Source organism: Amborella trichopoda, chromosome 13 (assembly GCF_054954075.1).
Source record: "Amborella trichopoda isolate Santa Cruz 75 chromosome 13, AtrichopodaSantaCruz75HAP2 v2.0, whole genome shotgun sequence".
In the NCBI taxonomy this organism is placed as follows: Eukaryota; Viridiplantae; Streptophyta; class Magnoliopsida; order Amborellales; family Amborellaceae; genus Amborella; species Amborella trichopoda.
In genome coordinates, this window is record NC_142348.1 from 50012142 (window position 1) to 50037770 (window position 25629).

Genomic DNA, 25629 nt, shown 5'->3' on the forward strand with positions numbered 1-25629 from the left:
AAATAAATTGTTTTATAGACATAAGAGAAAAGAATGAGCAAATATATTTAGAGCACCCACTTTTAAAGGTCAAAACACACTCGAGATAAACCTCTAACAAGTCAGAGCATGATTCCGATCTCTTAGATAAATCTCCTGGCAAGTCTGAGCATGATTCCGATTTTTGAGACATGGTCCTTAGAGCATGTTAATAGCCAACAACCAAACTCCATCGCCTTTCCAAGAATAAATGTGATACTCAACATGGGTTAAGAAACCGCAATTACAGTTTCAATCTCACAAAACCAAGAATAATCACAAAACTTTCTACCATGTCATGTATAACCGATCTTAAATATGAATAAATACAATGAATCCAGTGGCAGAATACAGGAAAGAATCAGCCATGCTTCTTTATACAGCAAGGCAATCAAAGAATCACTACAGAATCAACAGTCTAAACTCCAACTCAGACTACATCATTCTTTTTTCCGGATCAGTTTCTTAACCCTAACTAGATCACAAGTGACTTCACCTTCGCCTGTTTTCTGGATCAGTTTCTTAACCTTATATAGATCACAAGTGGCTTCAACTTTCGCCTGTTTTCCGGATCAGTTTCTTAACCCTAACTAGATCACAAGTGGCTTCACTTTTCGCCTGTGCCCTACACTGTTCACGAGAGCCTTCCTTGTGCAGACAGGGAACATGTTGATTTTAAGGGCATTCAATCTTCTAAGGACATATGGGAAGCTGAGCTGATCGCGTGAGGTGAAGCGAATGACCTCATTGAACCAGTGACACATCAGTAGATTGGTGAGAGGGGTGTGCTCCCTCACAATTACTGAAGCTTCAGCTAGAGCTGCACAGACCAACAAACCATGTACACAAGTTATTACTATGGAGGCCAAGGAGTGATTATAATTGCAGGAAAGGGATTTTTCTACTTGAAAATAAGGGAACCTACAGAAACAACACTGGCTCTTTTAATATCTATAAAAAGAAAGCGATAGAAATTCATAATTTTTACGACTAGATAAATTACTAGTGGACATTAAGAAACCATAGGAGCAACCTTGACTGCTACATTAAGTTGATGAAAACCCCCCTTTTCTTTACAGTGTGCTGCAATTTGCTGACCCCAAACCTCTCCTTGACAAAATCTCTCTCTCTCTCTCTCTGCAACCCCATCTAATAACCAGTTGGCATATACAAGCCTACTACTAATATGTAATTATGTATCGCAATAATGATATGATGCGAGTCTAAATATTCAACAAAATCAATTCCGACCTTCTAGAGCAAATAAGCTGCAAAGTTAAAATTATGTTGATTCATTATTAATGTGGTGGTAACTGGGGTTTTGCAATGATGAAAAATAAGTATCTTGAAATTTTAAGCACGGAATGACTCAGCAGCCACATGCAAATTCATTATGCAGACAAATGATCTAAGATTCGAAAGACAAGTATAATAATGGGTCAATGCATGCAGCTAATGGTGAGGTGGGTCATGGGCACACTTCATTTTAGAGCCACATTAGTAACAAAAAGGTCCAGCACTTCAGCATTTCGTGCCATCAAATAAATCACAAACAGCGGAGCTCCAAATGGAAACAATTAGAAGATTCATAGAAATGAAACCATGGAAATGTAGATTGGCATATCCAAGTCTCTAAAATAGTGGTTAATTACAGAGCATTCTCCTCTTACATCCTTAGCATTCAGCTCCTTTTCAAGCCAGGGTAATATGGATGACATGCATTCAATGCTCAAAGCTAGAAGGATATTTCTTCCCAATATCTTATAAAGCACATAATGGTCAATTTAGACGGTCCAGGCATTGATTTGATAATGAACATCATCCAAACCAAATTATATGAACAACAAAGACAACAAGGCAAACAAACCCCAACAGTTAGCTTCCCACCACCAATATCATGTATGCACATAGGCCACATGCATAGCAAATTCTTATGCAAAAAAAACCTAAAAAGGAATAGTCCAAATCGCTTTAACTGAGGAAATTCAAGTGTCGTTAAAGCTAGTCATTGAGATTTAACGTTCTCTCAAATGCAAGAGTCGATCTTACTACGAATTTCAAGTTCTTCCAGAAATATTTTTGGTAGATTACACAGGCAAAGAAGATTGGGGTTGGGGTTGGGGGTGGGGGTGGGGGTTGGGGGGGGAGGGGGGGGGCTGCTGTTGGGAATGCAACACTAAAAGGTTACCTTTCTTCCCAGTAGATTACACAGGCAAAGAAGATTGGGGGGGGGGGGGGGGCGCTGCACTAAAAGGTTACCTTTCTTCCCACGAAACCTCTTGAATTCAGGAAATCCATCACGACGATATTGAGCAAGTTGCAATTCTACTTCTTCTGGGGTTGCTTTGTGTTTCTTTACAACAGCCTTTCCCTCATCATAGATGGAACTTCTAGCTCCATGTTCTGAAATTGCAAGAGAATAATTTGTTCGCCATAAAAGTGCTTCAAGAACACCTATAGGGTCCCTCCGAAACTGAGATTTCGAATCCACCCAAATTGAATATCTTGCCTGAGGGAAAAGGCGATGGCTCAACATCTGGTTTCAGTAGCACAAAATCAGGAAACCCGTATCCACATGCTGTACAATAAAAAACACTACATATTATCCTTAAGGCTAAATCTGAAATCTTGGTCCAACATATGACATTGTACACATAAAATATAGACAAAACATTGTACACATGAAATATAGACATCCATCTATTATGCTTAAATATAAATTTTCCCTTTTTTTACTAGTATTCAATAAATTAAGTACTACTACTGCATCTCTATCACTCTTTTGTTACAGTTCAGTGTTTTCTATTATCTCAAAGAGTAGTGATGCTAATCTTTGGGACCTTTATGTAGTGCACTCCAAAACCTCGTTATGAAACTTGAATCTTTGCAAGAAATGCTACCAAACTACAGAGAGAGGAAAATCAGGGTCATACAAGGAGTTTGTGCACCTGCATGCATGCATGTATATGTTAACTTTCATGTACGCTACAAACCAAAGATGGAAACAAGGGCAATGTGAAGAGTGTGCAATTTAGTCACACATGCACATGTCCAAGCACACAGCACAACAAATGTAATTCTTGCATTTATGGTCCTTCAGAAAAAAGAATAATCTCAACCACCTTACCATAATGATCTAAATCAATCTGAAATTATTAAGCCATAAGAAAAGGGAAATGGGTGAAGAATCAAGAACTGCTTAAACCATACTGGGAGCAGATGATACCTTGGGAATTTTTCCATTCAACCGTTGATCAGTAAAAGGAAGATTTTTAACAACCAATACACGCCATTTTCCTATCATATTGTCTTCACCAATTCTTCTCCCTTCTGCTTCTTGTGTTGCACGAGTAATCTCATCCCAAAATGCCACATAACAGACCTGCATCCCCGCCACCATTATTGACTTAATACATACTTCAGAACAAAGTAAGATATAAAGATGTAGTATTCATTTTGTGAGGGGATACCTTTCTAAGGGATGCTTGGGACATTCCAATAGGTTGATAGAGATCATCTCCACCTCCAAATGCACAAGTAGATACAACCGCTTTACAACTTTGCATGAAATCTTTGTCAGCATCAGAAATTTCAAACCCTCCATTTTCACTGTAGAAACCACATTGCACCATAACAGTTTCCTTTACCTGAAACAATCATTTATTCTCAATAACCAACATGATATATTGAAGTTAAGGAAATGTTAGTTAGAAGAAAAATAAACTTCAATAGTGAAAGCTAAAGACTTTAGAAATTGCAATTTACGATTGACTTTACAAAAGATATATGCAGGGCAAGTGAGTATACTTTATCCCATATAAAGGAGTCTTACAATAGAATAAATACTAAACCCAACCATATGCAACCCAACTAATTAGACCTAACCTTAAAGCTCTTTTCTCTTTCAAGTAGGCTTTGGTACCCAGTGAAGGCATTAAATCTTGAGCCCTCCTTATACAGTTGAGCTGGTGTGTTCTGAATGCCTTCATTCTTATCTGATTTATATACAACTTTTTTGACAAAAGAATTCGTTTCTGTGTCTGATGGAAACTCCATATGTTGAACTTCTTCCAAGGGCAAAATCTTCAAGCAAGCTGATGCAACACAAGCATCAAAGTATCAGACCAGAAGTTAGGTATTAGATCAAAACAGCCAATTTACTGACTTCACATTAACATTCAAGTGAAGAAACAGGCTAATATCAGACTAAAAGCAAATACCATGCTAAAAGAGTGACTATCACATCGTGATTACTAGTTTTTTCTGCTCATGTTACTGCAGAGCCATGATTTACATTTTAGAACACTATCAACTTGTAAAATATCAGCAGCATAACTTATCACCATTCATAAAATGGCTTAAGTACACCAAAAAGATAGAATTAATACCAAAAAAACTGACTCTGGAAGAAATTAGTAACCAAACATGTGAGATATCATGATCCAAAAAATTCAGAGTTGCATGCCATACATATGATGAACAAACAATCTAGGAAATAAATTATCAAAACAGGTAACAGAAATATTAAAAATTGAAACAATTTAGACTATTACAAAACCAAAAATGTCAGTCAAATTCAAATTTGCCCTAATCAATGCTTCATAGGATTATTCTGTACAGATGGATAGAAAATTTCTATAAATGTTTTTATTAAAAGATAATGAAGTAATAATATCATGTTGCACAAGTGAAAATATAGCTTCCACAATGTCTCTGGAAGTTAAATTACACAGCAAGGTACCTTGCAACAGATATAAACAAATGCCAGAAATTTCATAAATGAGTTCTTATAACCTAAAAAACAAGCCATAGAGGGCTTGTGCTGGATCCTCAAGGCACAAATTGGATGCAAGCCCTGTCATACAACCATTAGAACCAGTTCAATTACAGGAAGGGTACCCTCGTGAACTTAGAAAAAATAGCAATTATTAATAACAAAACCAGTTCAATTGGTTTTTTTTTTGGTATAATTATGGACATTCCAACAGTCTTTAGGAGGAAATGTGGAAGGCAGTGTACTTCTCTATTCGGACTAAGCTTTACAAACAGGTATATTGTGTTGTTTTCCTTTTAAGTTTTCTTTGTTGGATTAGGATGAATGAGTTGTAGCAGAAAATAGTAATGAACCTTCCATAGACCTAGGCCTAACTATCTCAACTCTCAAGACAGTATCTAGACCTTACGTAGTAAATTACAATCTCGGAACCAGATAGGTTCACAGATAACCTATCCTCAGAATAAGTTTTTGATCAGGCTTAACATGTACAACTAAGCTTTCTGACCGGGTATGATGCATTGTTTTCTTTTTATTATGCTAATTTTTGTTGGATTTGGAAGAATGAAATGGGGCAGGAAATAGAATGAACAATGGCACCTTGTCACTGATTAGAGACATGGTTTACAAGCACTACCTAAACTCTCAAAATAGTATTTACACCCTGATAGAATTTCAGAATATTACAGAGAACTCTTTGTATATATTCTTTTTTAAAGAATACACAAGACCCCATATAAATATACGACCAGCAACAGTTAAAGATAAATACCAACATTTATTGATAGCTACTAACTAATCTTATCAAGAGATATATATCCATACAGATACATATGTATTGACATGTATCCATACTGATACACATCCATAAACTGATATGTATCCATACTAATATATATCCTTCCTAACACCCCCCTCAAACTCAAGATGCTTTGCGAGAGAGCAGCTGGAGTTTGAATACTAAATTGCAACAACGAGCACTTGAATCTTCAGGTGCATAGCTTCAGATTGCTTCAGGTGCACAACTTCAGATTGCTTGATCAACAAGCGCAGTTGAAGCTTCAATTTGGAACTCAGATAAAATCCAAGATAGATCACCAGGCAGAACATGCTTGAGCAATGACATATCAACAGGCCTCAAGAACATATGGCCATATCAGAGTAGGCTTGAGTAATTAAACAAAAAAATTCCAGATCTTCACTGAAGACAGAAAAGCAGTCGAGACAGCTGAGAAACAAAATGGCACTTGGAAGAGCCAACTAAACTCGGTGTGGATCCGAGACAAATTCAACAACTCGAAGATCAAAACAGACATAATTGAGTAACGAAATACTCGATCTTCAGACAGGATCGAGTAACGAAAAACTCGATCATCATACAATATCCAACATGACTGGGTAAAATTTTAGACGGATCTGGACACTAAGATCAAGATCCAGAGGCAAAAGTAGTTAGAGGGGCGGTTTTTCAAATGTGGCAGATTGGTCGTTTTTCAGATGTTGATTTAGACGCAGGTTTCAATTCGACAACTTTTGTATAGATGAGGACGACTACTTTCATTGCTATTGGATTGTCGAAGCCGTTTCTAGAGCTTCCGGACAGCATTTTACTGCATGTAACCATCTTTATGGTTGCAAAATGGTTGAAAGCAGTAATGGGTGCAAAATGGTTATTGCAAGTGCAAGGGATTAGAGTGCAAAAAATTCAACGGAAGCAAGAGGAAGCAAAGGCCTTTCTTATGCAAAAGGCAATATTAGAGAGAGAGGCAGGGGATGTCACGTGGAGAGGCAGGTGAAGTCACGCAATACCAAGGTGGCATCGTACAACGGCAAAGATGGAGCTTACTCGATCAATGGAAGGCAGGTAAAATCTCGCAACAGCAAATCAGTGGCTCGAGGAACATCCATGACTCACGCAAGACCTTGTATTCTATCACACCCCACATGGTAAGTTATACACTGAGTGCCATATAGGTTCATGGAAAACCTATCCTTGGGACATAATGAAACAGAAAGAAAGACTTTCTCACTTATCTTGAACAGGAGCAGTAAGACTCACAGAGACACCAAAGTTTTGCCTTATGCGATTTAGAGAGAGAAAATGAGTTAGAGAGAATCTGGGTGTCTAGAGAAAGGGTCCCTTACCTTAGGTAGAGTCTCCAAGGATTCATCCAAAACCTTGAGAGAGGATTCATCTCTTATTACTGTCAACAAATTTTTTCACTGTTAACAAGGACTAATTCAAACTCCTAACTGTCGTTAAGCTTAGCACTTGATGACTATTAATCTCCATTTTCAAACAGTCAAAAACTGACAAAGTGTTTGTGTAGGCGATTTTTCCCATTGGATAAAATTACCTAGTAATAGTTCCAAAAAAACAAAAGGAACCACAAACACAAACTGCACATTCACGCTGGGGATGTCTCAGTGGCAATATGATTGTGAAAAGCAAAAACTCTGCCCCAAGTGCCTTTGCACATGCATACCTACTGCACAAGCTCATATGGGTTCTTTTTTCTCCTCTGCGTAAGGACACCAGAGGCAGAACAAGCAACAATAGATAAATACCTCTCCTCTTCTAAACTAATGATATGGGTCTAGAAAACATGACACAAATTGCTTTCAGAAAGTACAACTTTACTTTTTGAGCTGGATTCTGGAACTTTTTGGGTGTTTGGGTTTCTTTCAGCTATGTAAATAGTGCTTTCTTTTTGACTAATTCTTTGTATGTGATTTCAAGGCTGAGAGTGTCTGGACACTATTATACATTGTAAGCACCTCATTACAGCAATACAAAAGTAATATGAAGTTAACATTTCACCAAAAAAAAGAAAGTACAAGTTTCCTGTTTGAGAAAGCATAGTATATATCATATAGTTTATTGTATTTTAAAACAAACCTAAGTATTCTTCCTATGCAAAACTAGTACATGCTTCTTTCTAATAAGCATGTTATTGCATTGTGTGGTCTAGCTCTGGAGCACTTGTCAAGCATTTAGAAAGGAACAATGAATTTCCCATTGTTGGTTGTTTGAACCCAAGGATTTACAAAATCCTTAAGAGCCAATTCACACTTAGGATTCAAGAGGAAGACCATACAGCACATGGATCCTAACAATGGATAGATAACATAAAATCTGATGCATAATGGGAGTGTCACGCGAATAAGAATCATATGATACTGAAAAATTTGGCAACAAAGCATTTGTAAAATAGGTTTCCAAAATGATCCCAGTATTTAATCCACACATTATTGATTGCTAGATAACATACTGATTATTCCAATCTAACAAAAAAACAAAGAACTTGTCAAATTTTGATATTTCATAACTGACCTATCAAAAGAGCCAAAAAGGCAAAAACAACCACAAAATCCAACACATAAATTGAAAGTCTGTCAAAAAGAAAAAAAATTGTCAAAACTCGATACTTCATTCAGTCATAGGTGATCTTCCGACGATTAAGCTTAGTCCTACAAGTCTTGCAATTGCGCAAAAAACGTAGGTTTGAAATGAAGGGTTAGTTTTGAAATGAAACTAAGACCCACATTTTCAATGTTTAAAATAACCAAAAATTCAGAGGGGCTCGACTGCCTAGGCAGCCGGTGTTGTCGCGCGAAAGCACCTAGGTGACCTCCCAGGGGCAAGCTACCTAGCGCCCAGGCCCTCTAGACAGCCTAGGCGTTTGGAACAATAATCAGAACTCTAAAGTTAAACGTGATTGGGAATATTATAAAAAATCAGAGTAATGACAATAAGCAGAGGTAACACCTAGCATCTAGAATTCATATAAAAAACAGCAAAATACGCAGTAAAAACCAAACAAGTAATTTATTGAACGCAGGATCATGCCAGTTTCCCAAATTGCTTTCAGAATATCCAATTCCATAAAAGAAATAACAAGCTAATGGTGATGATATACTCACGCTCGCGAGTTCCATTAACAATTCTGGTAGGCATATCAAGGCGACCTAAATTACTTGTGGATTCAATCTCCCTTCCATATCCATGGTTATTACGCTTTGGCTTCAGCTCTAGTTTCGGCTTTAACTTTGGGTCATCGCCTATCTTCTTCCCAATTCTCGATACCTCAAATCCCAGAACAAATATAGCGAGAAGAAAAACCAGAACAATCCACCACCTTGAAAGAAAATGAAGAAATCGAGTAATGAGATGGTTCCTGGTCCTGAACTCAAACTTCTTCTTTTTTCTCTTCGGCCTCGCCCTCATTCTACTGGTTTCATCAGATCCATCATCTGAAAAGCTGGGAATGGAGCTGTTCATGGTTGAGGACATTAGCAAAGCACCACCATGGTTGCAAATGCAAGAGCTTGGAGTATAGGAATAACAATTACGAGAGAGAGATGTGGAGATTAGGGCTACAAGCGCAAGGGGAAAGCAAGCCGGAAATCTCAAGAAGCCAATTTAGATAGAGAGAGAAGAAATCTAAGATAACCAGTAGAGAGAGAAAAAAGAACGAGTCTACAGTTTTGCGCTTTGGTTAATGGAAACCCAATAATAAGGGGGCTAGTTGTGGTGGATTACTAAAAGAAAACTATGGGTGGTTAAGATATTTTCTTTGGCTTCTTTATGTCATGAGAGAGGATATGCCGACCGTCCATCCATTGGTGAGGGACAATTGGACGGCCCTTGCCGCTTTAGTTGGAGTAATTAATTCTTCGATCTTAGTACCAATAATCGTTTTTGCGTTAATAACTTAATATTGTTTTTGACATATTTTATCGGGAATCTATTGGCTGGATCTTTTCTATCGGATTCTTGTAAGAGAATTTTATGTAATGAATTAATATATCGTTTCTTGTATATAAAAGAAGCAATATATATATTCATTCATTAAATGGCTCTGATGATAATGATTAATATATATTCATGGTTAAATATGTAATATAAAAATATTGAAAATTAAAAAGAAAGTTCTTGAAAATATCCTCAATATAAAAATCTTGAAAATATGGAACTAACTTATCATTTTATATTCTTAAAAATATCTTTTTGAAAATAGACAATTCAAATAATAATATTTTTAAAGTGAGGTTTGTATAGAGCTTAGGCTCTAAACAACCAAATTAGACCCTACCTTCAAATAGCATCGAAAAATATGGTTTCAATATTGGAAATCTTTTTTATAGCTTTAAATATATTTTTTATTTTTATTTATAAAGTTTAAAGCTTCAAAAATAATGTAAATCGAGAGATCTATGAAAACATGAAAATCTTTAAAATTTGTTATAAAATATACTATTTCCAAATCTTAAAATCTATTTTTTTTTCATGTTCATGTTTCTTGATGTCGAGATGATCAATTTGAGGCTATTTCAGCATAAAAACAACCTTTTTAGTGAAATTTTTTAGGTAGGCTCAAATTAGAGCCTCAGCTTGATCATTTACTTTTCATACAAGGTGGTTACAATTATTTACAATCATCCGATATGAAATTTGATAATTTGGATGTGTCAGAATCGAATTTTTTTTTTTAAACTTTGAGTTTGGTTAAAAGAATAATTACAGCCGCTCAATTTCACATCCAATAGTCAAAGATTAATGTGACCACTTTAAATGGACCCATTATATACTTTCTTTTTATGTATCCATTGTTATTAATTTTATATGTAATATAAAAATATTGAAAATTCAAAAATATAAATTGTTGAAAGTATCCTCAAGATAAAAATCTTGAAAATATTGAACCAACATATCATTTTATATTCTTGAAAATAAGTTTTATTTTAGGACTTAGTTTTCTGTTTTTTTATAATTAATGGGTGGGGCTCTTCAATACCAGTTCGGTGGATTTATGAGGTGCGTATTACTTTTACAGTATATAATTAATAACTTCTATAATTTTTCCTCTAAATCAAGACATATTTTTTTCGAGGTATATAATTAATACGATAGGTAATTTTTTCTCTAAATGCGCAAATCTAGATCAAATTTTTTTTCAAAAAGAGAAGAGAGAAACGTGGACAAAAGACTATTTTCTAAATTTTTATGCAAAAAATAAAAATAAAAATCACAAGCATAGGCATAAAGGAGAGAGAAGAAATTTTCTTCACATTGCGGTTCCAAAACTTTTAAAAAAATATTCAAAAGATTATTTAAAATTTTGTAAACTAAAATTTAAAAAAAACCTAAAAGTAGGATAAAGTGATTGAGTTATCTTCTACTATTACAGTTACCTTTCATCATGTTTATAAAGAAACAAACTCTATTGCTGATTTATTCAATAAAGGAGTTCTGATGGCCTCTTTATCGTTATGTTTATCTTCTTTGTTAATGTAATTTTTGTTGTAATATCTTTTACTTCTAATAATATTCGTTATTTTTGTCAATTTCTTTTTTTTTTAAAGAATCAAAATAAGCAGTAAACGAGTGAAATTCTTTAAAGCGCCGTCTCTATATAAACTTTTTCCTTTTTTTAAAAGCAGGAAAAAAGACGACGTTTGGAGAATATATAAATGAATAAATGTGGGAAGGAGAGAAAAAGCAGGGGAGAGCGATTCTTATGTATCCATCTGAGGACCACCCTGGAAAAAAAAAAAAGAAAAAAAGAAAAAAAAAGAAAAGAAATAAAAGGGCCAAAGTAAAAGGGGGCGTCGAGTTTAGAGAGAGAGGAAAAAAAGAGAGCCCAACTTCTATCAATCATCTTAGGTTTACATCTTTCTCTCTCTAGCGCTAGGTGGATCTCTCTATATCCACACTTACTGGAACAAGGGACCCAAAACCCACCCATCCTAACCTTCTCTAATGAAGTAACACTTCACTTTCTCTCTCTAAAAAGGGTCGACCCCCATTACTAATCTCTCCTTTTAAAACCAGGTACATTTTCTCTCTCTAAGTTGACCTCCTCTCCTTTTTTTTTTTTTGCCTAACTATGTTTTCTTTAATACTAACCTGTTTTTTTCACATCCAATTCCACTATTCAACCATGCAACATGAAAACCACATGCAAACACTTGCTTGTTAGCAATGGATGACCTCTCTCTTTCATTTGTGTATTTGTTTTGGGGGTAAGGCTATGCATGTAAAACCTTCTTCTTAGTTGTTTTTCCCACTAGGGTTTTTGGCTTTGCTTTGAATATGTCATCAAAATGGAATTTTCTATGGGATTTGGGCCCTAGATTCTTCAATTAAGGGGCCAAAACACTTGGGGTTGAATCATTAGTTGATATTGATGCCAAAGTTTTGATTTTGTTTGATTTTCTTGGTGATCAACTTAGGCTTTTATGATAGAAGTATGTTTAGATCCAAATGCTGGTTGGATGATTGCTGGATATTGTGTTTTTCTTGTAAGAATTGGTTTTTGGATATGACCCAATTCTTGTTTCCTTTGGAGATGTAGTGCTAGGCATTGTTTCAATCCTTTAATCCTTTATCTATAGAAGCTTCACCATGTTTGGTCTCTCTCTCTCTCTCTATTTCTACAACCCCCGCCCCCCTTCTTTCTTCAGGTGGGCGGGTGTTTGGTTTTCAATAATATGTGTGGTACACGAATTATTATGATGATTTGAATTTTATAATATTGTATTTCTTTAAATGGGTAATTTTAGAGATTAATATTAGTTGCGTGGATTATGGGTACCGTTCTAGATTTGGAATTTAGAGATCAATTAGTAGATGTGTAGGGCAAAAGGGTCCTGCAAAAGGTCGTGCTTATTGTCATTGTGTTCTTTGGTTTTGGTTGGAACAGTGCATGGCCCACTTTCTTCTTCTCCGTGTTCTTCATCTTCATCTTATTCTTCTTTACTTTTTTCTTTTTTTTTTCTAATATTGGGTAAAGGCACTAAATTCTATTATTGGGTAAAATTGGTACATAGTATAAGAGGCATTTGTCTTATGGGCACTTTTTTATGCAATCAAACATGGATGCCTTAATTGAAAGATTCACATTTCTGATCCTTACAGATTTATTTATGTTAAATTCTCTCATACTCAACAGCTATCGTTATAACTTGTTGCATAGGCACAATTGCATTTATTGGAAAAAAAATAAAAAAAAGGGCCCAAATGTTTTATAATTATGTTAAGGAAAATGGTTTGATAGGGCTGCAACCCTATTAAAACAAATAAAGCCTCACCTCATAACTCATCGAAAATTGTACTTAAAGCATTAGAAGAACTTTACATCAATCATCTTCGCTTGAACATTATGGCTGTGAAAAAAAACAAAAGGATTTCAAGTTCCAAAAACTGTGTATTGTAACAAATTATCTAGATCGTCCATTTCGCCCTAAAAATAAGTGTTCATAGATCCATAAGATTTGTACCATTTTTTGAGTTTCGTTGGTGTTCGAAATTGATGTTAGAGCCATCTTGGAGATTTCTGTTGTCAAAAAGGCTTTCTAGATGAGGATTTGAGGTGAGGCTTTATTTATTTTCATAAAGCCTAGGCCTTATAGAAACCTCATCCTTATGTTAAACATTGGTACGATTGTGATGAGGGAGACGTTGGCAAACACTCGTACTGTGAACGCGAATTGTGATCTAAAACATCAGCCATGCCATTAGCTTCCCAGTGTACATGTTGAAAGGGTATATCCTAAGGGATACCTATTTCAAGGATTGCTTTTGATAACTCCAAAGTCCTCTAAGGATCATTAGATTCCCTTATAGTCCACCTGATCGTGTTTAGATAGCTTCCTTATCAATTATAGGACTCGTGAATGTGAGAAGTAAAACAAAAAAATCAGTGAGGAGTTCCTTGGCCTTGTGTCCACAAAGTTTTCAATCTCACTTGATATTGCAAATGTCTTGTGCCTTCCCCAAAAGACACCCTTACCCCAACTCCAAATGGACCTGGGTGCATAATCTGTGCATCATATTGACTCTATTCTTGCTTGGTTTAGTTAATGAAGAAGGTAAGAACTATATTTTAAAATTATATGATCACAACAGGCTTAATTTAATGATTTATTTACTGAATAAGACAATTGTTTACCCGTCACCTCACCTTTCTTATTTAAAGGAAGATCATAACAATTGACACACATAATCCAACTTGGAAATTAGTGGTTCGCTTGAGTTTAAAAATGTTTCATCCTATAAATTTATGGAAAGTGTACTGTGATCCATATTAGGAAAGTATACTATGATCCATATGAAAAAAGAAAAGGTTAGTACTATAAGTATTATCACCGTCCAATAAATCTATGAACGGTGATGTAAAGAGAATGGGACCTAGCACTTCAGGCATGTCCTATTCTCATGGGTCCTACTCCTACCGTCCTTTATTTTGGTCATTAGGCATGCTAAGAGCCTTTCATGGCAGAAAATCTTGACCATTTATTGTTGTACGAAATGTTTTGTCTCAGTTGAATGCTGAATTACTGGAAAATAACATAGTTTTGCTTAATAAGAAGTGCACAGTCGATAGCCATGTAAGAACGATGTTACTATTCAATGCTGTGTAATGTCAACAATGCATCTCCTGATCATGAATTCGTTGAAAAAAAAAAAGTGTTCAACGAACTGTTTTATCCACTTTAAAATGCAAGTAAACTCAAAACACACGCATCACTGTCATTTTCTTACCAATCATATTGACTCAAGTTTGGATGACTATCTCATGAACTTAATTTTTCTCTTGTAGAACAGCTGTACAACTTAGTTAAACTATTTGTCCTAAAAGAACTAAAACTTATTTATACAGGAATCTTAACAAGGAGTTTGGGAGAGAAGGGGGTTTGGGTTATTATCTCTTGTAGGGATGGAAATCTCGAGAAATTGGAATTGCTATGCTCTCCTTCTTTGTATTAGGGTGAATGATAACATATTTACTCCTGAGCATATCAGTTTCTCATTCACCCACCTATCACCAAAGAAACAAAAGTCTCTTGGTCATCACCATATCTGTATCTACTACTGCTCTTTTGTAGCTAGCTTGTTGATTCCATTCCACTGCTAAGTTCATGATACCACTATTTTAATTGAATTTATCTTGCTAGATCCTTGACAAACTTTTGAGAGCATTATACACCACACACAACATGTTATTGTATCATTCTTCTCAAAAAAAAAAAAAAAAAAACATGTTATTGTATCATGTCTAACCTAATATTTCCTATAACCTTATACAGAATGTTTAGATGCCTGAGCTTTCTGTGAATGGTGGTCATAGAATCAGAAAAACAGAAGTTGGTAAGTTTTACATAACTACTGAGCGGTTCTTATAACACCCATTTAAAGACAAAGAAATCAAGAGATTGTATCACATTCAAATGTTTAGAAAGGGGTCATGGAAGTACTGCCATGCTCAAAAATTCAGTATGCAGGGGACTCTAACCGTTGTCAACAAAACCTGGGAGATAAATCTGTAAATACCATCCAGGTGGAAGGTGTTGCCCTATTAGATGCAAATAGACCCCAACAAGGCATGGTATATGAGATATCTCATGGCCTCTGCAATGGACAAGGTTCTTTCCTGAGTGTGGATCATCATAGTCCAGAATTGCTTGATAGATCAGTAAAAGATGCTAGGGTCAAATGTTCTCAACAAGGGCCTGTACATGAACTAGCAAATGGATTTTGTGAACAAGGTAGAATCCCAGAAAATAAAGAGGAAGACTGTCATTCAGTGAACTTTGTTAGGAAAATGCCCCAGGACCAAGCATCTCATATTCCTCAAGAAGCTGGAAATGCTCAACACCAAGCATCAGAAACTGCACATGGAGTCGAAAAAGCTCCACCCCAAGTTCAAGTATCCGGTATGATGAATGAAATAAATAAAGTACCAAAAAGTGGAACCCAATATAAGCAAATGGAGAGGCTTTCTGTTTCAGAAGCCCTTTGTAATGGGAATTTGGACATACAACACATCGAGGGAAAGGAATCATTTAGAAATTTAAGGGAAGATCTCTCTGAACCATTTAATACCAATATGCATGAGCACAGCATGGACATAGTTTCAGGTTCTGAAAGCTTGACTAAGTTGGAAGATGTGCTGGCAAACAGAACTGTTGAATCTGCAACGGATGATCCAGAGCAAGATGTTACTATGGCCTTGTGGGTGAAGGTATATGCTAACTGGTTTTCTTGGTAAATATTATTGGTTGAAAAATATGTGGTGTTTTGATTTATTGAATTATGTTTAAGTTTGCCAATGCAGAAAAACATATATTCTGGATGGAAAAGTGTACAGTAGATTGGACTGTGGAAAATCATAGTCAGGTTGAGTCATCACCATCCATTGAAAGGGACAGTGGAGAGAGAGAGCGGGACTCTCTTTTGGGGTCATGTCCTGTTCTAGCGAGTTCCACTCTGCCTCATTGCTGTTCATACACTCATTGGACGATGATGACCCAAATGAAATATGTTCCTCCATGCGAAATAACAATCACACTTTCCTTATTCTGGTGAATGAAAAATCTCCGTTGATATTTTCATATTTTTTGTATGAAAATTAGATAGCTATCTTACTCCAAAAGCTCATCTATCTCTCCTTTACTTGTTACAGTGGAGAGGGAAATGGCAGGCAGGAATTCGATGTTCAAGGGCTGATTGTCCTTTGTCTGTCTTGAGGGCAAAACCCACTCATGGGAGGAAAAAGTATTTTGTCGTATATTTTCCCCATACAAGAACACATTCGTGGGCAGATATGATACTTGTTCGTCCAATTTATGATACACCAGAGCCTCTTGCTTATGGTACACACTATGGTGGCATAGAGTTGGTCAAGGATTTGAACACTCCCCGTCATTATATAGTGCAAAAGCTTGCAATTGCTATGCTAGATATAAGTGATCGACTACACACAGAGGTGTAATACATTTTCTTTCTTCTCTTGCCTGTTTCTTCTGCTTGGTTTTTGATTTTATGAGAGTGGAAATGCAATGGACCAAGGTTTCAAAAAACGGTCCACCCGCACGCTTGGACTTGGGCGCCCCATTCTTAGCAGTTGTACCTGGGCGCCCAGCACCCAATTCTGGGTGGGCACCCAGGGACGTGGGCCTTTTTTTAATTTTACAGATGCCCAAAAGGGGCAGAGGGGGTAATTTCGAGCCCTAAAAATGTTTAAATAGGCTATGGGGGTTATTTTCAACCCCCAAAGTTAAAATAACACTTTCATAACTCCTCAATCTCTTAGCTATACCTATTTCTGAGAATCAAGAGTATTTCTTGTGGTTTGAAGAAGCTTCCTAAATTTTTCTCTTATTATGGAATATGGAGAGTTGGAGACTATCATTAATACATAACCTATTAGACTTTTAAATTTTGTATGGTTTGAATTCTGAAATTTTGAACAAATTTTTTCTCAACATGCAATATGTCATATGTTTGTATATAAAAAAATATGTTACAATATTTTCAAATGCAATACGTTATAAAACTGGCACAAGTATATGCATATATGTGCGTTTGGACAACACATATGTATATATCTAATGAATTTGTACTACAGGGTGCTTGAGGTTCTAGGCCGCCTAGTGTTTTTTGAAACCTTGCAATGGACTAAAGAATATCTATTGGGTTTATCACCATGCAATGAAATGATGGATGGCGAGAAGCGGGTGTGGGACCCACCATTTGTGTTCATGTCCTGTTATGATGGGTCCAACACTCAGTCCATCGCTCTCCATGATTTCCTTGTGTGATGATGACCCCAATGGTGCACTGTATTAATCCATTGGAAATATTTTACTTTTCCTCCAATTCGTTTATATCTTGGTATGTTGCTTTGGCTTAGAACTTGCTCTTTCTTGATCAGGCTGTGATTGAGAGTGCTCGCAGGGTTACAGCTTGGAAGGAATTTGCTAGGGAAGCTTCTAGATGTGAAGGCTATTCTGATCTCGGAAGGATGTTACTTAAACTTCACAGTGTAAATCTTTTCCCTTTCTTGATGGATGGGCCTAGGAGCTGTTTGTGATAGCTAAATTATTATTCTAATTTTTGAGAAATCATACTATAAATCCTATGGAATATAGATATTAACAAGTCATTGATGGTTTAGTGAAATCAGTAATTAAAGAATTACTGAGTTAGGCACGGACTCGGATCTCATCCGAGTCACTTAGACCGGGCAAGGTGCCTGGTCCGGATGGCTATCCCTAATATGGGGTGAATCAGACTTTGGCCTGAGTCCTAAAGCTAAAAGTCTTTGTATTTTTTAATCGAGACTCAACCGCGTTGGGCAGTCTGGTTCTCCCTAGCCAGCCTGTGACTATGGGTTGGGACCCTGGTGAGTCAGAGGCTGAGCCTGGGTTCTTAACGACTGTGTGAAACAATTTGTGCAGATTGTTTATCTTGAAGAAACCCTCTTCACTGTAGTTCCCTTTCTCTTTGATCTTCACATGCGTGCCTTACTTGATGACTTGTGGCGTATTTCACCACATGCTCTCTGTTTTAATTATTTGTTTATAGTTTGATTTGAGGCCTTTGTTAATCACAATTGTCATAGTCTGGTGCATAATTATTGGAAGACACGTATGTTGAATTTGCTTATCCAGAAAGAGGCAAAATATATATGGGATTCACATATTTTTTCATTCACTGTAATAGAACATGCCAAGTGCAATGGGGAGGTTTTACACCTCCTTGTTTTATCCATTATAATTCCTGTCTTCTTTCCTATCTGTCTATGTAAGAAGGCATAAGTGTCCAATCCCATATTATTTTATAGACTAAATTTTATTTCTGGCAGATGATACTGGTTAACTACATAAACCCTAACTGGCGAGAAAAATCTTTTGACTCTTGGGCAAAACGTTGTCAAAATGCACGAAGTGCTAGATCAGTTGAAGAACTTACTGAGGTATTTGCTTTTCATTGGTTTCGTGTTTGTACATTATGTGAAATATAGGTGCATTCTTTCTAGTTATTTTTCACATGTCTTAAGAGTAAATGGCTTAGGTTGTAATTGCTCGGACTCCAGATGTTGAGTTACTTTCATCATGGGCATGATTTACTCCATTCCCATTTTTTTTCTTGTTTCTTTGTGGTTATGGCAAAGTATACTACAATCCTATGGACTATATGAAATCATAGTCCATTTGGATTATTGCCGTCTAATGATGTGATGGACAGCTATGTATAGAGATTTTTGTCCTAGGTGAACGGGAAGTAACCCCAATTGTGTTGGGTCCTTTATCCTCTCTCCATCACTGTCCATCATTTCATAGGGTGATTATGGTCCTCCCAGAACAGGAAGTAACCAGATTGGTATTGGATTCCACTCCATCACGATTCATCATGTCATTGGATGGTGATGACCCGATGGAGTTTGGGTTTTCCCACTCTATTCGATCATTGTATACTCTTCCTTAGGTATATTTATGTAGGTGACTTGTTGGATCATTGTAGATCATTGTATACTCTTCCTTAGGTACATTTATATAGGTGAAAGTTGATGTAGTTTGTTATTATTGAGTCAGGAACTGGTGGATTCTGTGCTTTGGGATGAAGTTTCAGATCTTTGGGATGCACCTGTCCAGCCTGATCTTGGGTCAGAATGGAAGACTTGGAAGCATGAAGTCTTGAAGTGGTTCTCAACATCGCATCCTTTAGAGCAGAGGAGCTTCAATGACTCGGGAAGCTTTGCCCCCCAATTAACCAGAAAAAGGCCAAAGCTTGAGATTCGCCGTGCCCAAGTAGAAAAGTTTCAAAAACATGCTCAAGGAGCACAGATTGATGCCCAATTAAGCAATTCTCAGAGTCTTGAGAAGGCTCCTTCTCTCTCGGAAGGACCGTCTACTGGGGTTTCTTTGCAGAGTGCAAATCACATTTATTTGGCGAACAGGGGTGATGCAATTGCTCTTGAAAATGAGAATATGTGTTCTCCCATTAAAGAAGATATGGGTACACCTGTCGGTGGAGGGTCTACGTTTCGCCAATGCGTTGCCTTATTAGAAGATAAAGGGAGAGAATGTGGAATGTGGGTGAATGATGGGGGCAGTTATTGTGATTTACATATGAATACCTGTACTCCCATTGGTGAGCAATCAGCTTCTCCTACTTCCAAGGATTTGATATGTGCAGGAAGGACAACACATGGTCGGAGATGTTCACACCGCTCTCGAAATGGTGCTCCTTATTGCAAGAAACATATGTACCAGGATCATCAAGATTCAGCCATTATTGAAGTGCCATCAAGTTCATCACCGAATAAGCTTAAGCGAAAATTTGTACAGGAGAGAGAACTGGAGACCAATTCTACCTCAGGAGTTGTTTCTAATTCTTGTAGAGAAATTGTTTTAGCAGGGGAAGATAATACTCCTATTGTGGGGCATAAAGCAGAATGCGAAACTGATTCTACACGTGGCCCACTTATGGGTTCTGAACATGGTAGTACATCATCTGCGCCCACGAAATTTTATAGTCCCGAGATGCCACGGTGTGCTGGGTGGTGTAGGAAGAACAATGACCAGTGTTTACACAGGGCAAAACCATACTCTTTTTACTGTGAGAAACATGTACCAAGTTGGCTTAGACAAGGAGCAAAGAGTAGTGACCCATTGATCTCCTCCGATGTCTTTCACGACCTTCTCAGGAATTCAAATTCGGGGAGAGAGAAATCACACTTCCATCGGGCTTCCGAACTCCTCCATGAATTCATGAGGGGGAGCCTTTCTAAAGGTGCTGATCAAAGCACAGATGCTAAGGGAAGATATATGGATTGGATTATATCTGAGGCCTCCAAGGATGCAAGTATTGGAGAATGTCTTTTGAAGCTGGTTTCTCGTGAGAGAGAGAGGATCAGGGCACTCTGGAGATTTGATACGAATAATGAGATGGCTATTGTACCCTATGTTTCATCATTGAATTCGGAAGAAACCCCAAGTCTACTTTTGCCGTGCAAGAATGATGGTAGAGTTGAAGATCAAAGTGCCACCCTAAAATGCAAACTTTGCTGTCTTGGCTTCACTGACGACCAAAATCTTGGGGTGCACTGGATGAAAATTCACAGAAAAGAAGCCCAGTGGCTCTTTCGGGGGTATGCTTGTGTTATTTGCAAGAGTGCTTTCACTAACAAGAAAGTTCTCGATTTGCATATTAGAGAGAGACACTGCCAAGAACCACTAGAGAAGTGCATTTTATTACAATGCATACACTGCAATTCCCATTTCACTAATCTTGAACAAATGTGGCAGCATGTTCTTGCCTCTCACTCTTCAGAATTCAGCCTTCCTTCTAATGCTCAAGTCCAAAATCATCTCTCTTCTGCAGACCCGAAGCTTGAATTACTCACCAGCTTGTTGGGTTCAAGAAAACTCAACAGAAATCCAAATGGAAACCATGATAATTCACGCAAGTATAGTTGCAAGCTTTGTGGGTTGAAATTTGACCTCTTACCTGACCTAGGGCGCCATCATCAAGCTGCACACATGCAACCCAACAGGCCCTGCAACTTCCCCCCTAGGAGAGGTCACACTTCCAATGCTTCTAAAGCCAAACCCAACAAGATACTGAAATCAAGATTGAAGAGGGGACATAGAATCCCAATTGGAGTTAAGAAGACCACCACCTTTGGCATCAAGAAACACTTGCAAAGGCTGAATTTAGTAAGCTCTAGGAAGGGAATTCTACAGTCACCAGAAACCTGGGCATCCGAAAAAAATGTGGAAGAGAGGCCCATCGAGTCATATTGTTCTTCTGTGGCCAATATTTTGTTCCCTAAGTTTCAAAGGACAAAGCTTCGGCCTACCAATAATGACATTCTAGGGTTTGCTCGCTCTGCATGTTGCAAGGCTAGCCTGCTTGCTGCTCTAGAGTGCAAGTATGGTGTACTATCAGAGAGATTGTGCATAAAGGCAGCCAGGCTCTGTAGTGAGATGAATGTCCCTATTGAGTGGCACAGGGAGAAGTTTATATGTCCCAAAGGTTGCAAACCTATAATGGATACATATGCCCTGGGGATTCTGATGCCACTTCCTCTTGGGGTCATAACCGAGAGTCCTTCTGAACCATTGGATCTCTGGAAATCATCTGGTGATGCGGCAAATGGGGAAATGTGGGAGATGGATGAGAGCCACTGCGTACTTGATTCTAGGCATTTTAAAAGAAAATTTAGTTGTGACAACGCCATTGTTGTATGTGAGGATTTGAGCTTTGGAAAGGAATCAGTTCCGGTTGCTTGTGTAGTTGATCAGGAAATAATAGATTCTATCTATGGTGTTGTTAATGATGAGCTTAAAGCTAAGGAGCTTAGCCCTTGGAAGGGCTTCACCTATATCACTGAGAGATTGCTTGATCCTTCCCTTGGTCTTGATACTAAGGTATGAAACCGCCAATTTCTTTTTTTCATTGGTTCCTTCTGATGCTTTGGTTAAGATGTTGGTTTTTATTGTGTAGAAATGCTGATAATTTCGGGTTTTGGAATGATATGGGCTTGTGACCAAAATCACCAAATGGAAATTTCTGAAATTTCAGCCAAAATTTGGTCTTTAGCTTTTCCTTTTTTGAGTTACAAAGGGCAAAAGAGGCATCCCAAATTTTAGCAAGTGCTGAATTGGGCAAACCCAGATGGATAATGGAAGAATAGGGATCCTAATAAAACTAGCCAAAAAAATTCTTTTTACTACTCCTATTTTTCTTTACTTAGAAAACAAAAAAACATCTGCTTAATTTTCTAACAAAATCCTAATCATTAAAAAGAAAAAATAAGTTCTAACAATGTCTTAAGAACTAATTTGGAGAAAATAAATTAGTTTTGTGTTACTGCAAATCCTTGAATTGAAGAGAGTAGCTTCAACCTGACGAAGATGAATGCAAATAATACCTTTAATGGGTTCTGGTGTGCAGAGTTCACAGTTGGGCTGTGCTTGCCCTCAGTCAAGGTGTCATCCTGAAACATGTGATCATGTCTACCTCTTCGACAATGACAATGAAAATGCTGAAGACATACATGGAAAATCAATGCATGGAAGATTTCCATATGATGAAAAAGGCAGAATTATTTTGGAGGTAATGATAGATGATTGTTTTTAGTTTTTTGGGTGACTTAATTGTGATGTTCATGGAGCATGCTTTTGATTGGGTTCTGATTTAGGAGGGTTACCTGGTTTATGAGTGCAACTCTATGTGTAGCTGTGATCGAACTTGTCAGAATAGGGTTTTACAGAAAGGAGTGCGAGTTAGATTGGAGGTTTACAAGACAAAGAACAAGGTAATCCTTAAAATCTTTTGTTTTTGCAAATATAAAAACGTTCTAATTGAGTGTTTATTAACTTTTTTCTTCGATTTCATGTTATGTCAATGGTGATAGTTCATTTAATTTTTTACTTTAGTGTCATGTTAAGTTGATGGGGAGTTGGTGACACTTTAATTTAGAGGGTGCTGGTTTCCCGTAAAGAAAAACATTTGGCTTGCTGTTTAACAGGGATGGGCAGTGAGAGCTGGTGAAGCAATCTCACGTGGAATGTTTGTATGTGAGTACATTGGAGAGGTTCTGAATGATCAGGAGGCAAACAGGAGAGGAGAGAGGTTTGATATCCTCATCTGTAGATGATGATGATGATGATTTATTATTATTATTATCATCATCATCATCATTGTTATTAACTTTTTTTTTTTTTATTATGTTAACTTTGTATTGATGGGAATGTTATTGTCATTATTATTATCATCATCATCATCATTATCATCATCATCATCATCACTATCATCATTATTATTATTATCACTGTCATTACTATCACTTTATTATTATCACTATCATTACTATCACTTTTATTATTATTATTATTGTTATTATTGTTGTTGTTGTTGTTATTATTATTATAAAGTGCAGTTTCTATAAGGTTGCTTCCTTATACTCTAGAAGTAAGGTGCACCTTTAAAATCTGGTCAAGGGTGTCGTTTTGGTGTCGGAAACCTTATGTTGGCTTGAAAATATATTCTTATCCCTTGCTATAAAATTTAAAATTTTAATATGGTACAGATCAAGCAGATCAATAAACACTTGAAAATCTTGAAAATTGACGGTCTAGATAGCTTGTTACAAGATGCACTATTGTTTGGACTTGGAATTCTTTTTTTTTGCTTCATGTACATATATCTCGAGGTCGAGATGATCAATCGGAGGGTTTTGTCCAATGCTTGAACACTTGAGGTGCATTTCACTTTAATAGTTTAAGGTTGCAACCTTATATAAACCTTTTCCTATCATTATCATCATCATTGTCATCATTATTAAATTGGGATCATTGTCGTCATCGTCATCATGGCCATCATCATCATTGTCATTATCTTAATCATCATTGGTCATAAAACATTAAACAACTCTCTCTCTTTGACACACACGGGCACGCACAATCATCTTACTTATCTCCTCAAAAAAGAGCAATATTTGTAATGGTGTCTTCATTTACATTAAATTGGATATAAAATTTTCAGGTATGACAATGAAGGTTGCAGCTATTTGTATGACATCGACGCCCATATTGGTTCAAGTGGCTTTGTTGAAGCAGTGCCTCCATATGTGATTGATGCCACAAACTATGGAAATGTAGCGCGCTTCATCAATCATAGGTATCAGTTATCTGTGCTCTATTTCTTGAAAATTTGAATGAAAATGGTTTTAGTATGCATTAATTTCTTGAGATTGTAACACTGACTTCTATTAGTTTTGTGGTGTTCTGTCACCAGTTGCTCTCCAAACCTTGTGAACTATCAAGTGCTGGTGGAGAGCATGGATTGCCAACTTGCGCATATTGGTCTCTATGCTAGTAGGGATGTATGAACTCTCTCTCTCTCTCTCTCTCTCTGTGTGCACGCCCCTCTGCGGCATGCATGCATGTGCCCTTCACCCCCCTCTGTCTCTCTAAGGCATGCATACACTCGAGCAATTCTCACCTGCTGCCAAGACAGCTGAATCTAGTTACATCTTCTAGCTTTCCTGGGCTTGTGCCAATCCATGTACACATGAATATGCGTCTGTAACCCATGGAAGCTCACATGCACTCACTTTGTACAAGCACACCATGCACACAGGTGTACGTGATTGGAACAGTAGTTGCCACCATATACCTTGAGAGTTCATGCCCTTGAAAAGAGTCTTCTCTCTCACACACACACTGCAACTACAATGCAATATGGCTCTCCACGATGCACATTTCATGAAATACTGAACATTTAGCAGTTGTACTACTCTCTCTCTCTCTCTCTCTCTCATATGCATCTACTTGGTTACATTTTGATGAACAGATTGCAATAGGCGAAGAATTGGCATATGACTATCGCTACAGGCTGCTCCCTGGGAATGGGTGCCCTTGCCAATGCGGGACCGCAAACTGCCGTGGCCGCCTATACTGACTCATAAACTAATCGCCTCATCTCTATTTAACATTACCTAAGACATTCTCTTTTTACAGTCTCAAATATGGCCGTCAAGTATGAGAGAGAGAGCATTCTAGGGTTGGTCGGGGACGAAGCATTTGATTGCCATTGTTTCTCTTACACCATTGCAATCATCAAGGAGGTATGTATTCTGGATGATTGAAAGAAAAGCGTGTATGGAAACATTATCTATGATTTTTTTTCTCTCATCACTGTATTATGCAGTGAACAGTTGGAGATCCTGATTCTTATGTAAAGTTGTTGGCTTCCAAAATGTATAATACATCCATTTCACAAACTTGGTTTCTCAGGCGTTGACCTCTTATTGCGGCCACAGACATGGGCTTCATGGAGGCTTTCTAAATTAAGCATAAATATGTAGGGTTTATTACTTTGTTAAGTGTGTTAGTTATTGGGAAACTAATAGCATTGTCATTTATGTCTTCAAGCTTATGATTTGTTTAAGAGAGGCAGATTATATGGCGCTTGAAATTTGAAAAATAGAATTTCCTGAGAGGACTCATGTATCTTCCATATAGGACTTTAACACCTA

At 37.1% G+C, this 25629-nt stretch overlaps 2 protein-coding genes across 7 annotated transcripts; one reads left to right on the top strand and one right to left on the bottom strand.

The window, feature by feature from the left end:
- Positions 1 to 291: 291 nt before the first annotated feature.
- LOC18445969 (DNA-directed RNA polymerase subunit beta (DUF616)) lies at positions 292 to 9356 on the bottom strand. Of its 2 annotated transcripts, none has more exons than XR_016048406.1 (6): positions 8717 to 9355; positions 3904 to 4112; positions 3489 to 3665; positions 3245 to 3400; positions 2278 to 2596; positions 292 to 838 (listed from the first exon to the last, which is right to left on the bottom strand). XR_016048406.1 is itself a non-coding variant. In XM_006856095.4 (6 exons), exons 1-6 carry the CDS (start codon positions 9084 to 9086, stop codon positions 609 to 611), a joined length of 1419 nt encoding a protein of 472 aa, XP_006856157.1. In that variant the 5' UTR covers positions 9087 to 9356; the 3' UTR covers positions 292 to 608. The 2 variants fall into 2 exon arrangements, 1 of the variants encoding a protein (XP_006856157.1); XM_006856095.4 differs by having other exon boundaries at positions 2278 to 2554; positions 8717 to 9356.
- A 2042-nt stretch (positions 9357 to 11398) lies between these two features.
- On the top strand, positions 11399 to 25374 carry SUVR5 (histone-lysine N-methyltransferase SUVR5). 5 transcript variants are annotated; one of them, XM_020674552.2, is made up of 13 exons: positions 11399 to 11627; positions 14885 to 14945; positions 15080 to 15819; positions 16261 to 16563; positions 17512 to 17622; positions 18445 to 18555; positions 19175 to 22015; positions 22542 to 22703; positions 22789 to 22905; positions 23119 to 23222; positions 24135 to 24269; positions 24387 to 24474; positions 24945 to 25374. In XM_020674552.2, the coding sequence occupies exons 2-13, from the start codon at positions 14894 to 14896 to the stop codon at positions 25050 to 25052; spliced, it is 4872 nt and encodes a 1623-aa protein (XP_020530211.2). In that variant the 5' UTR covers positions 11399 to 11627; positions 14885 to 14893; the 3' UTR covers positions 25053 to 25374. The 5 variants fall into 5 exon arrangements, 4 of the variants coding, with proteins under 4 accessions (XP_020530211.2, XP_088712941.1, XP_020530212.2 ...); XR_016048407.1 differs by having other exon boundaries at positions 11407 to 11627; positions 22827 to 22905; XM_020674553.2 differs by lacking the exon at positions 11399 to 11627 and adding an exon at positions 11650 to 11818.
- The last annotated feature ends 255 nt before the right edge of the window (positions 25375 to 25629 follow it).

Excerpts from the sequence above, each read along its gene's own strand:
- LOC18445969 (XM_006856095.4), bottom strand. The coding sequence starts at position 9,086 with ATGTCCTCAACCATGAACAGCTCCATTCCCAGCTTTTCAGATGATGGA. Across the intron at positions 4,113-8,716 it reads TGTTAATGGAACTCGCGAGC|CTTGCTTGAAGATTTTGCCC; the intron begins GTGAGTATATCA and ends GTGTTGCATCAG. Across the intron at positions 3,666-3,903 it reads AAAGAGAAAAGAGCTTTAAG|GTAAAGGAAACTGTTATGGT; the intron begins GTTAGGTCTAAT and ends TGATTGTTTCAG.
- SUVR5 (XM_020674552.2), top strand. The coding sequence starts at position 14,894 with ATGCCTGAGCTTTCTGTGAATGGTGGTCATAGAATCAGAAAAACAGAA. Across the intron at positions 22,016-22,541 it reads CCCTTGGTCTTGATACTAAG|AGTTCACAGTTGGGCTGTGC; the intron begins GTATGAAACCGC and ends TCTGGTGTGCAG. Across the intron at positions 22,704-22,788 it reads AAGGCAGAATTATTTTGGAG|GAGGGTTACCTGGTTTATGA; the intron begins GTAATGATAGAT and ends GTTCTGATTTAG.